At 26.8% G+C, this 14,631-nt stretch overlaps 1 protein-coding gene across 2 annotated transcripts in view; it reads right to left on the bottom strand.

The window, feature by feature from the left end:
* Positions 1 to 14,205, bottom strand: part of LOC114120181 (protein-L-histidine N-pros-methyltransferase) — a 108,146-nt gene extending 93,941 nt beyond the window's left edge. Inside the window, exons 1-2 of one of the 2 annotated variants that reach the window (XM_027982013.2) lie at positions 14,040 to 14,205; positions 8,235 to 8,398 (exon numbers count right to left, since the gene is read on the bottom strand). In XM_027982013.2, the coding sequence (XP_027837814.2) occupies positions 8,235 to 8,324 (90 nt within the window). In that variant the 5' untranslated portion in view covers positions 8,325 to 8,398; positions 14,040 to 14,205. Of the gene's footprint in view, positions 1 to 8,234; positions 8,399 to 14,018 lie in introns of both variants that reach the window. The other variant, XM_027982015.2, reaches the window with a different exon arrangement.
* Between the last annotated feature and the right edge of the window lie 426 nt (positions 14,206 to 14,631).

Below are 14,631 nucleotides of genomic sequence, written 5' to 3'. Positions count from 1 at the left end.
TATAAATCAATTTTGATCATTCGTAAATTACTGCATTGTTCGCGTGCGTATTTTTGAATGCAGACAAATATTCGCTGGTTTCATACACAAACACACTAATACAGTGTTTACACGCGCATACACTGCACGCTGTCCAAATGAGCTTATGCAATAGGTATGGCGGCTTAGGTTAGGTTATTCTCGGCGACACGAGGTCCTCACTAATAAATAATCAAAACTTTATTGTAATCCAAATATATAAATACGTATTCTTTGCGGTAGTTTTTTTTTTTTTTTAATTTTTCTTTTTCTTTTTCGTGCGTGTTACCTTTTCGGTTGCGCGGCAATGACTTGGCAATGTCGTAAACAATTGGGGGTGGGGGAGAGAGTCGAGAAATAGAGGGCGGCCCTTCATTAGTACAATCTTGTTTTTTATGTCATTAACGATGACTTGGGCGAATTTAAAAATAAAAAGAATGGAAATAATAAAAAAAAAATATAACGCATATAGATACACTATACACTTGCGCTCGAGCAGCATATATATATACTATATTTATATGTGTGTGTGTGTGTGTGTGGTGTGTGTGTGTGTGTGTTTATTGTATGAGCCGCCGAATCGGAATGAGCGCACAAACGCGTGTTAACGAATGGGTCATATTATTGTAGATCGTTATTTTTCTGAGTGAAAGGAATTATCATGCGTTTTCAATAACACAAACACCGATAGTGTTATTCAATGAACAACATAAAAAAAAACACTTTTCGGCATTTCTCAGTGCATTGTTTAATTACCCAGAACACATTGGGAGTACCTTTATGCGTACACACAACGCATATACATCACACATTACGTGTGTGTTATATAGTTAATCATCATTTCGTCGGCATCAGTCCGACCAATCTCACAAGATCACAGCACGGCAGTGAGCAAAAACTGCGAAGATATGTGTCTGCCGTTGCAGCACCTAAAGACCGGTTAATTGACGACAGCATAAATACGAAGTTGAAAAGAAAATATTTGAGACGTCATCATCGGTTCAGTGAGTAATCACATTTCATTGTGAATATTCATCAAAAATAATTTTCCGCCGTACAGTTTTTTTTTTTTTTAGTTCTCAATTTTTATTATTATAATCTTTTTTTTTCAGGAAAACGCCAAACAGTTTTATTATATTAGGTTCATATTTTATATACTTATAATCATGGTATGATTTATATGGAAAAGAAAAGCATTTTATTCAAAATTTTTCATTATTGATGATTTTACTTTTCTTCTGCGTATTGGAATTTTATTACTACGAGAAAATATCCTGCTTATAAAATAACATTCTTAACGATAAATTTAATTTTCACTTTTATATTATAATACTTTTGATAAAAGTAGAACTAAAACTAATAAATAATTTATACAATCAAAGAATTGTAACATACAATGTACTAATTGTAGTATCTCATATGATAAAAAAAAGTAATATTTTAATGATTATATAGCTAAATATTTATCATATATTTTAATGTAGTTTCCTTTGTTATCTTTATAATAATTTTTGTTATTAATAATTATACTACAAAATACCCTTCAAAAAAATCCATAAACGAATAAGCCAAAATACCATAACAGTGTTCTCAAATTATAGTTGGCTAATGTCCTAAGGATGGTTCATATTTTATAGGAAACGGGAATAAAACATTTTTTATTATTTTCCTAGAAGGGTAGTACTTATTATAAAACCGGAAATTATTGTATGATCGTAAAAGGCCATGCCCTATTTTCATTTACACAAAAGTTTGACCAATCAACAATAGTTATTATACATTATTAGTCATAATACTATAGAACTAAGAAGTAAAAACATCTGCTCTCCTCAATGGCCCCCTTCTTTTATAATAATTTAGCACGTACACGACGTTTCGATTGCATATAGTTATAATTAAAATAATTACTATCGCTCTCTTCGTTAAATCTATATTGAGAACAATTGAAACTCAAATTACCAATGCCATCCCCATAAGATTCACAATCGTGATCTTCAAGATGATGAAAATTACTATTCTGAGATATTTTGCACGATTACTTGACTAACTGGTTATAAAATAAATGTCAGTGTTCAATATAACATCACCAACATCATATAAATGTGTATAAATTCTCAATGATTCTTAAAAGAAAACAATATTTTATTAAATAAATTTATTTTAGAAATTATAATTATTATAATTAACTGTTCTACCTACAGAAAATTATCGTAAAAATATCCATTTGGTACTTTTTACACATTGTTTATAAATTTAAGAAAAATACAATCTATTTTACTGATAAGGGATTGGCAGTTTTCGTTTTTTGTATTCTTATATAATTTTTTGAAGGTCCCGATTTATGATCACTTACTTTTCTAGATAAAATATTCTATACTGTTATAGTTAATTAACGCAACTTTTATGAATATTATTGTTTTAAAATATGATACAAGACGTACTTATTTAATATTTTACGCAAGCGATGTTAAATGAGAAAGTTACATTACTATTTGGTTATCATTCCAATATTATTTAATTTGCATAAGATATTTAATTTGTATGTTACAATTTATCATGAAAATAATATATATTAGTTTAAGAATACAAACGTGTATAATAACAGTTAAACAATGCCAAGAAATAGTATTTAGATATTTAGTTACAAATAGTAATAGGTATGCATAGTGTATACTTATACAGTTTTTACAAACATTTTATAGTCTATAAAAATATAAATGATAATTTATTTTTTTTATAATACCCATACAAATCTCAATTTGTATATAAACTAAGAACGATTTTCATACATATTCCTATACATGGGTCACGACTCAACAATGCTTTTTAACTATTCAAAGATGAAAAAACAGAAATAAAGAAACGGTTTTGGTATAGTACGAAAAACGGTATGCGCATATATTCCCCTTGTTGTTATAGGCGGGCGTGTCCGGGAGGGGGTGCTCGAGGCACGGCGGGTTAGGTCTTCGAGAACAATATGCGTATATGTCGAGCGGATGGATATTAAAAGGCACACATCGATCCTGTGGGATAGACGTCGTGGGCGAATAAGAGCGAGAAGAGAGAGAGAACAGGATAAAAAGAACTCCGAAGGCGGTAAAAACAAACAAAATGACGGCGGCGGTGATAGTAGTGGTATGACGGGCAGGCGGGTTGCAGAACGTTTATAATGTATGCAACAGTCGACTTAAACCGATGACGGAGGGGGGGCGGTAAAGGGGACACACACGCTCTCATATGGATTTATATATATGTATAAATACACATATAAGAAACCACCCAGCCCGCCTGCTCGGCGTATATTCCTTTTCGCTATTCCGCCACCACTGCACACGCCGTCGCTGTTTCTTTCCTCTTCCTTATCAGGCGACTTGGAAATTGCGGGATCCCCGAAGCGGAAAAATCCAAAATCTCGTTGCCCGAATACACATACACACACGCGCGTATATTATATATACACACACGCACACGCTAACACGCCGGTGGAGGAGAACGTGAGGCTGCAGCAGTGGGGAATTCAAAGTTAAAAAAAGCCCGGAAGGGGCGGAGGAACCAGAGAGCTGATTGGATCTCTAACGGCGAAAAGGAATTACGGATAAAAAAGAAGTAGAACGTATACACATATACAAACACACGCACACGCTCGAGTGGGCGGAGAGTGTGAGCGAGCGCGAGCGCTCACGTGTGTGTGTATGTGTACAAGCGGATTGTGTGTAAAGGAAGAAAATGCGAAAATGAGTTTTTCCTCGGCAATTTTCTAACGGGGCTCAGACGTCATGCACACATACGGGTCGTATCAAGAGCGAGGGCGACGGCAAAGCGAAGAATATATATAGCGTGCGGGAGATGGTCGGCGGGTGCGTGTGTGTGTCGGGAGACGGTAAGAGGTGGTTAAGGGTGAAGGGGAAGTCGAAGAAAAAACCGAACAGCAGCGGCCCTGATGAACGCTCCCTCCGCCGACTGTATATACTTATATATATATATGTATATAAGAGGAGAATGCGCGCGAATATTACCTCTCCACTACACATATCAAATCTCATTTCGCACATGCACAATCGCAAATTCCCGGTCGCTCGCACTCGCGCGCACCGCCCGTCGTCGTCTCTTCGAGGAGGGATCTCGTTTCAATTTCTCAGTCACCGAACCACGGTTGAATTATTCTTAACCCCTCTCCCTCTACCACTCGAACTTATCCTGTCCACCACCGTATAGCTTAGAGGAGAAGGTATATAGCGGCGGAGGCAGTATATAGTGTACCGCTACTGCGCCATACACTGGTCGTGTATACTTATATCTATATATAATATTATATATATATATATATATACATACACATTCGCGCACTAAAGAACACGTTGGAATCAATTTTGGACAAGTGGGCCGCCGGCTTTCTATGAAAGTTTTATAAATATTTGTGTATTCATTTCCTCATACACGCATATACTACACATGGAATCCATAATAAACGTCAACCTTTGCGTTGACGTTTCACCGACTCACTATTATAATAACATAATATGTGCGGAACAACGTAATAATATTAACTATTTTTTTAATCTATTTTTAAGAAATAACTAAATAATAATTAAAATCAAAATAGCACTAAAAAAAAATGAGTTAATATTAAACGATAACAAATATTGATGTGTAATGAACAAAATGAAACATAATATATCATAGACCAAACCTAGTTAGTTTTAAAATATTTTTATAATTGAATAAAAACAAGTATAAAAGAGCCTTGGATAATTTTTGTAATATAGTTTATAGAATTGTAATAAATATTTAAAAATTAAATTTTTGTTAACTCGTTATTTATAATATTTTGTGATAATATGGTTTGTTTTTGTCGAACAATAAAAGTGTAAAATACCTATTATTTCAATTTACTTCTATGATTTTAAATTAAGAAAAACGTTAATGAATCTAATAAATAATAATCATCAAAAGAACATAGAAATACGTATAACACACAAAAGTCTATGTATACTTTATGCATAACGGTATTACTTACATAATATTAATTTATTAAATTTAATTATACATTAAAGTAAAATACATTTATTTTTTTAAATACACAATCAAGTGTTATACTCAATACTTAATAATAAACTATTTTTCAATTAAACTAATAATTTACTACAAATACCTTATAAAATCTCTGTACTTATAATTAGTACCTATAGTATTATAATCACAAATTCACAACACAAACAAAACTAATTATGAATAATATTCTATTTGTCTGTGTAGATTTACACTTTTTTAATATGGTTTAACTCGATTAATTTTAATGGTCAAAACATAAATAGTATTTTCTAATAAAAATATAAATATCTAGTAAATATATGGCATCTTTCAACAAAAGCTTAAATAATATAATAAATATTTTGATGATAAAATGTAATTTTGAAGTCTAGACGATATGAAAATTAAATGTTCAATAATGAGGTATTTATTCAAATAAATGAGATATATCTACTGCGAATAACAATGATTTATATTTTTAGAATATTAATATATACGACATTTAAAAATGTAAATGTTATGTGTAAAATATATGCGTATTACTTATAACTTATTAATAAAACATTTTAAGATATATTAAAGAAAAAACTATTTATAATATAATATGTTAAAATATAACATCAATTTAATTATTAAAATGCGTTTCAAATTCAAACTACACAACCAAAAAAATTAAAATAGATCCGAGAACTTTAAGTAATAATGCGATTAATCCGCAATTTGTGGGAGGCTTTAAAGTAAAGTCATTAAATTAACTTTTTAAGCCTTATTTGTCTCTATAAGTTATTAAAACCCTTAAGAAATATCCGTATTCTTTAGTTTTGTTCAGCCAAACTAAATTTTATCAAGTTTTATACTGATTTGTTCAGAATCTAACTTATCATAAAAAATTATAAAACCAACATCTTGTTTTTTATTATTACATAAATTTGTAATATCTTTAATCTATACTATAATCGCTATAACTTTAACAATTTAATGATGTACATTTTTAACATAAAATAATAATAAAAAGCTTGATTACAGATATACTTTAAAGTTCAAAATGACGAGTATTTTTTAATAATATTAAAATTTTATTATTTATTTAATTGTCTTATAAAATATGTAATTAACTAATCAATTTAAATTATTTTAAACATGGTAAACTGCATTTATAGTTTTATAATTAAATATTAATTATAACTTATTATTATAAACCATTTATTTTAGAAACATGAATTATGAACTTTGAATAACCAACAAAAACACAATTTGATTTATATGAAACCATTCAAAACAATCAAATTATACTATTGTTAAAAAATTAAAAACAAAATAAAACTTACTTGATGATTTTTTTTTTTTAAACAACTTGATTAGTTTCGTAAAACAATTTTAAGTCTAATAAACGTAGTTTTAGAACATATTAATTTGACAGGTTTCACTTATCCAACTCAATATTTCCTTTCAAACCCCTTTATTGCTAGAAATAGGGATTGTATCTAAAACGACCACCCTCTTTTGGGTAAAAAAAAAAATCCGATGATAAAATCAAATGGTCAAGTAGTGAATGTAACTTAATAGGTTAAACGTACACAAGATTAGATGATACACGTGTAATTGAACCAAACTCACCCCAGAGAGTTTCCCTAAAATCGGCAAAAACATGTCTTTTTGGTTAGAGGGTATTTGCACAGTTATTGGATGACAATTTTTTCTATTACAGTCCGATTTCAGCTGTACATATATATTCAATGCCTTCAAATAAAATGTCATTAAATGAATTGAAACGTAGAAAATAGATAAAGTAAAAATAAAAAAAAATAAAAATAAATGTACAAATATACAATATTCAATATTCGATAAAACTGTCAAAAATATTACAGTTAGCATAATGCGTTAAAATTGAGAAAAATTATTAATAAAACAATTTAGTAAGATGTGATACAGTATAAAACTTAAATTTAAAAATAATAATAATTAATAATTAATCACATAATATTAATGTTTGAATATTAATTTTAAAGTTTCTAATACCAATATTTATAATAAACCCGATTAATATAAGTTATAACTTAATTAGTTTGATTAAACATCAAAATATGGTATCTTATAATACAAGTTAATAAATTATAATTTACAAGATCTCAAGTATATCATAAGCAAAAGATATAAATGTAGGAAATATTATAAATAATTATTACCGAACCCTGATGACACCAAAATCATTTTAGAAGTAACGATGTGATTCTATAAAACGATACAATAACATTGATACTTTATATAATATATGAATATATATACATATATTTATATGAAATGTATATCGTATATATAAGTGCTATAAAGTTCTTAGTTATACAACAGTCTGCAATATATAATGAAACATTAACTATATTTAATGTCGAATTAATTTAAATAAATTGCCAACCACCACACAGTTATTATAAGCACAATAATAGTATCGAAAAAAAATTAAGCAATAAAATGAAATTAATGGGTTTTAACTCAGTAACTGTTTTTTAGCTATTTCATCAATACAAAAGTCCATACAGTTTTAATGATTCATTTTTCCAGCCGTTTAGACATTAATGTACGAACTTCGGCAAAGTTTTATTCTAACCAGGTTGTTTTTATAGCCTAAATTGATTCTGTATGCTAATAGAAAAATATTCATCCATAATTTTACAAATGCTATTTTCCATTGGCTTACAAAACAATGAGTTTCGTTTTATTTATGACATAAACCAATTCACGAAATATTTCCCTATGCCTGGTTATATTTGTGTGTGTTTACGAGAACCATTTTATATGTAGGTACACCTAAAATGAAAAATCAAAAACCATTATCACTATCTAGACGTATATAACATGCGTATAACGTGTCAAAGATTTGAAAAGAGTACCTATAATATAATAATCATTTATACGATGTTATTTTGTCGATTATATAAATATAGGTCTTTATAATAAAAATATTATTAAATATCATTTGTATATATATAATATATATATATATCCTAATATTATAATATTAGGCATATAATTTATGTTGTTTAGAAGTCAGCAGAGTTTGTTAGCGAATATATAAACACCGGAATGTCTTACACTTCATAATTTTGTTTATTCGTTTACATATTATATCTATTTACACTTATAAATTACCAATCATTAAATAATATGCGAATTAAACAAACACTTACGGTAGCTTTGTTTAAGTTCTTCAAGGACTCGCTGAGTAACGCCTTTTCAGCTATTACCTTGGCCAATCCACGTCTACGGTACGAATTCATGGTCCCAGCTATAGATATGTCGTTTAATGGTATTAATTCACAGCGCACTTTTCGTAAGAATCAATTGCATACATCTTAAACATACAATACAAAATATAATTAGGAGTAATTAAAAAAAAAAAAATCATAAAGTATTAAGAAACGTATTAAACGTATCAAATTGTCAAATTTTAAATTCAAAGTATGAAAATAATTGAACTACAATGTTATCTAAATAAAATCTAAATAAAAATTATGAAAATGTAATTGTCTTCGTTCTTAATTTTTTTTATTATCTATACGCCTACATGATGAAGTAAAAATGAATACAAAAGAACACATTTTTCATGACTGCTACAAATATATGAATACATAGTACATACTATATAATATATATAGTATATACTCATACAGTATATAACATTCAATTCTGAATTTTGAATGAATATTCAAGATTATATAAATCAAAAAAATATTTTAACCTTAGTTGGCTGAAAAATACCCAACTATAAAGTTATTTTTTTCTCTGTTATAACATTAAAAATTAAAACCATTGAATTATTTTAAAACAAATAAAAATATTTTAATTTATTTGGATATATTTATTATTAATATAATAATAATATATTATTATTATCTATATAATTATTTCAACTTATATTTTTCAACACATTATTTCAATCACTCAATGATTTTAAAAAGAATTGTAAGAAATTATTTAAAAAATAAAACTAACAAATTATTGTAATATAAATAGGCTACAAACGTAAATATTTCAAATTGTAATGATTATTCTAAATTGTTAATATTAACTTATTGACTTAAAGACAAAATTTTAGAATAAGAAACAAAATATGTATAAGTTTTTATTTTTTCTTAGATAAACTATATGCTAGGATAAAAAATGGTTTTGTAATACAACAAATATAAATAAATTACTTATTCTAAAGATGTTATGTTTTTACTATTTGTAAGACCGTGTACATTACTAGCATTACAGAACACTAGAGAAATAAAATATAAACGAAAATTAATAATTACTATGATTTATGGCATACATAACATAATGTACCTAAGTATACATTATTTCATAAATATTAATACTGCTATAATGATTTCAATGTTAATATAGTCTGCTTATACATTTTATTAAAATGAATTTAAACTTTAATCAAAATATCAACGAACACATACTTAATACCTATAATTTAAAAGTAATATATTTTGTAAGCCTTAATGTTGTTATAGAATCATACAGTCATAATATATGATTTTCTATTACATTATATACCTATACCCTTGTGAATAACATATGAAATTAAATCTTATCAAACATCAATTAAAAATAATTCTCAGTTAAAAGCAAATATTGGAACGAGTAATATCACACATTAAGCTTAACGTAATTTATTTTATACTAAAATCGATAATTCAATAGCATTAATTTAAAAACTGTATGTGTGTTATCTTATTAATAACACATCAATACATCATACTCTAATATAGAATATAGAAATAAATATATATACATTTTTTTTTTTAATTAAACGTTGAATTGTTGAAATGTGTAGTCTATTGAACTCATATCAATGTATAAAATGTATAATATATTCAGAAAATCCGTAACAATATGAAGTGAAATACCCTTCAATCTCAGTGAATATAAAGTTAATATGCACTTATTATTTACTGTCTATAGGAAAACTTAATGTAATTTTGTAATTCAAAAATATATCTCATTATTTCTTTTGCAATGTTTCAATAGGTAATGTAATAAATATGTCAATTAAAAAACGTAAAGAATAATAATCTAGAAGCATTTACCTGTCACGTAGTGGACGTCTGGACAATATATCTTGGTGCTATGACCACCCGATATGATGGAAACAAAAAAAAAAAAAAAAATACAATGGACTATCAAGAAGAATACTAAACAATCATGGGATCGTTGCTTCAACATTATATATGTATTTGTTTTTTTCATTCGTGTTAATAAATACATGACAAACATATTAAATATATTTAAAATTTAAAATAAATAATATATACCTATAATATGTACTCTACGGGGTTATAGACAACACTATGTCACGTTGGTCAGAACTACGTTTTTAAGTATTGAAGTAATTAAAAAATGTACTTTACTAACTTTATCAATATTCTTGATGAACCAAAAAACACAAATAATTATATAAATCTGAATCATTTTTTAAAATATTTGTAACTATATATAGTACATATTACCTACTGATTTTAGCTTTTATTATTCTTTATACTTTGTCACAATAATTATATTTTATTATGGCAAGGTTTTTAGGCTTATATAAATATTGCGTTAATGTTTTCTAAATTATAAAACTAGTAATAATTATACAAATATAAATAAAATATAATTCAATAATGTTTTAAAATTAAATTAATTAACATTTTTCGATTTATTCATAAATTTGAATTTAATGAAATCAACGAAAACAAATTTATCAAAACTATTTGTTAATAGGTAAGTAGGTAGGTTATTTTGTATTCTTTGAATCAATAAATTAATTTCTCTAACAAATGAAACCACATAGAAAAAATGCAAATACAATAATAATAATAATAAAAAGTACACACAGCAGTAATATTGTAATAATAAATCATTAGTGGGAACCCCAAAAGAGATGTTTACACTATGAGCACAAAAAAACCAACTAACCGATTGTTGAGGGAGAAATGACTTAAGCCCTTTTTCTTCAATACCTCTCCTCGACTCTCTCCGAGTATATAGATAGATAGTTATTAATTTGAATGTTGTATGTTTATTTAGGCCCGATGAGATTAAATCATTGTTACCAGGTGTTTGTTCAGGTCAATACACTTATTCTGTTTAGCTTTTTTGGTTGGTAAGTACGCGGTGACTTGCAACGGAAGCACTCCGTCTAAGTCTCAGCAAACGAAAGCATATTTAAAAAGAAATAAAAAAAAACCTTATTTTAAGTGGTAGAAGAAAAATAACTTCCTCAACATGATCATTGACTGTGTAGCCAATGATAATCGCAAGTTATTTCATTTAACGGATATAATACTTTATAAAATATTATATAAAACTGCTCGTGCGAAACATTAGCACACGAAAAGTACTAAGCATAATGATAAATAAAACATTAAACGGAAGTTATGCATTTGCATTTGGGACTAATTCACACTAGTAATGAATATGAGAAAGATTAAAGAAAATAAGTCCAATTACGATAATATAAAGCAATTTTCCTTGAAATAAATATTTAATCGAGTCCAATTGTGTAGAAGAAACTCCATCAATAAACATATATAATCTACAAACAAACTTGTTATTCTGGTCAAAAGTATCTAAATAAAATCAAACAATAAAAGAGGATGTCAGCACACTAATTATTTTCTCTTTCTGGCCCACGTAAAACATAGCAAATTTTTGATAATAGAACCACCGTGTGTTGTTAAATTTATTAGTAAATTAACTCATCAAAAAAATTAAAAATAAGATTATTAACTGTGTTCTTGCGTAGGCTTTTTTGCAATGTTTTAGTTTTTAAGAGTATTAAAAGAATTTTTAAGCTGTAACATTTACATACTCATAACTTCCATAAAAATTGTAATATCTTAAAAATGCTTAGAAAATAAAAACATATTTTTCTTAATTATTATACGTTTAATAATGATCGATTCACTAAAATAACTATAGTACTAATAACTACTTAAATTAACGGTTAGTTTTTCTAAATTTGAATTTGTTATGTTACACCGTGGTGAGAGAGAGAAAATGAAAATGCGCAAAAAGCAATGTTAACATATTTTTTGATTTAAAATGTTACTCGTGTAAAAAACTAAATCAAAACTATATTATACATTTGTATTAAAATATTATTTTTGAAACATAAATTATTTTAAAGTAATAATAACACATATTATTATATATTATTATGTATATTCAAAAACCAATTTATTAAATAAATCTTGAAGTTTTTGGACTTGAACAAAAATAACTATTATTTAACAACAAATATTTAAGTTATTTTGAAATAAAATTCCATTAGTATTGAATAGTTTTATTTTTTACTGAGTTAACTAGCATAATACATTATAAAAGTATGAATTACTAAAATTTAACCTATACGTCTAAATCTATTTATATTTTTTTACTAATTTTCAATAGCATTCAAATAACATTCTAAGACATTTGTATTTTTAACAAATGATACACCTAAAATTAATAGTAGCTATATCCGCCGTATATTCGTATCTAATTTATATTTATTAAAATATTATTGATAGTTTTCTCAATATGTTTGATATTTTAATTCAAATTTAAGATTAATGTGATTATTCTCAAATATGTGATTTTATAAGTTTAACAAAAATAGATTAATTAAAAGAATGCAAATTCGGGCATGCCTAACAAATATAATCTAGATACACCGCCTACTTAACTATTAATAATTATTAATGCCTATTAAATTTCATAATTTAGAATACAGGAATAAATTATGTATGAACATTGTATAACGTACGAACCTAAACTATATAAATAGTAGGAATATGATAAATATGACTGCTGTAATACGAAAATGTTTTAAATACTAAAAAAAATCAATTAATATTAATTTAAAAAGTGTTTATCAATAATACTTATCATTTATGTCTATTAGTTTCAAAACGTACACAGGTTATAAATTATAATTTAGAGGCCAATCATTTCTTTTTAGATATACAAGGTACTTATAAATTATACACAGAATATTTCCAAAATATCTACACTTAATTAAAATAAAGCATTAATAAATTAAACAAAAATCAAACAATATTATTTAAAACCTACTATCTGCACGTTAAACAATATTAAAATATACAATGTAAAGCATATAATAATTAAACACTCCGATCAAAGTGTACATAATGTTAATAATGTTTATAACTTATTAGTCATTAGAGATATTATAATCATTTATTTTAATATAAAAATACCTATGAAGTAATCAATAGGTAACCGTGTAATATATTTAGGTGTACGTCGAAGAAATAATAAAATAATATTGATATTAACGTAAATATTATTGCTCATAAGATGAGAATAATACAATTAAATAATTTTATTAAGTATATTCGAATTAATTTTATTTTCAGTGCGTAAAAATGAATTTTCATCAAGGCATATCAAAGTATTTAAATTGTTCAGTTAATGTTTCTAGTAATAAGAGAACGAGTGTGGTAACACTGACCTAGTGTCAACTGGTGAGCTATTCAAAACGAAACGTTCCCGCCACGGAATGTGTATACGCAACTCGATCTTATACGTAGTATTAGTAGTATACGTATGAAGATCATAATCTCACATACAATGATAATGCACAACATTTTAAATATTATAAATATTATAACTTTAATAATATTACTATTTTGGTTTGTTAAACGAACGTACCACAGTGCAGTGTACCAATACAATGTAGTAAATTATACATTATAATAATATGTTGGTAATAATAATAACGCTGTAGTAAAACTATTGAGTAATCAAATAACTGATGTGAGCATAGGTATTCCACAAATGAAAACTTTGTGGTAAAAAATCACAATCTTTGAATTCAAACGCGTTTAATGAGAATCCTTTTATCACAAAACCATACTAAACGAATAATAATCTTGGATAATAATAATCAAAACAGTCACAATAAAGAAAATAAGTCAATACTGCGTACCTACCTATAATAATTGTGTACATACCTATTTGATATTTCATATACTACATGGCGTAGGTATACAATGTGTGCTTGCAATCAATGAATTAACAATAATAAAGAAGAGATTATTCTTCTATGAATTAAATAAACAAAACATGAACTCTCGATCAACAATTAGTTTGTTTTCAATAGTTTGGAACTGATAAGAAGCGAGTTATGATAACATCAACCGGCTGTTAGTCAGTGGTGCAGTGGCGGTGTTCGGTGTCGGCTGGTGACCATGAAGGTTCTAGGTGCGCCCAGTATACAATAATTTTCGATACGGTATTTTTTTTACACACAATAATTACCGACATTGGCATTAGCAGCGTCCTTTTGCCGCCGAACTGTTTTTATTCCTGCTCGGCTATTCTGTTATATTATATTTTAATGATATTACCTATGTGTTCATGCTCTTAGAGAATATTATTTTAATTGTGTAAGTTGCACTAAGATATATTTAAAGCATATTATGAAATACAACAGTATAAATCTTAAAAATATAATGCTCTGTGCACTACATTCTAGTTTTGTCTGCAATTCGTAAATAATATGTTTCTATGTGCATAATAATAAATTATCTTTTTAGATTAAGT

This window comes from Aphis gossypii, chromosome 1 (genome assembly GCF_020184175.1).
Source record: "Aphis gossypii isolate Hap1 chromosome 1, ASM2018417v2, whole genome shotgun sequence".
Lineage (NCBI taxonomy): Eukaryota > Metazoa > Arthropoda > Insecta > Hemiptera > Aphididae > Aphis > Aphis gossypii.
The sequence above is the reverse complement of the archived record's forward strand: the minus strand, read 5'-3'. Positions and strand labels throughout refer to the sequence as shown.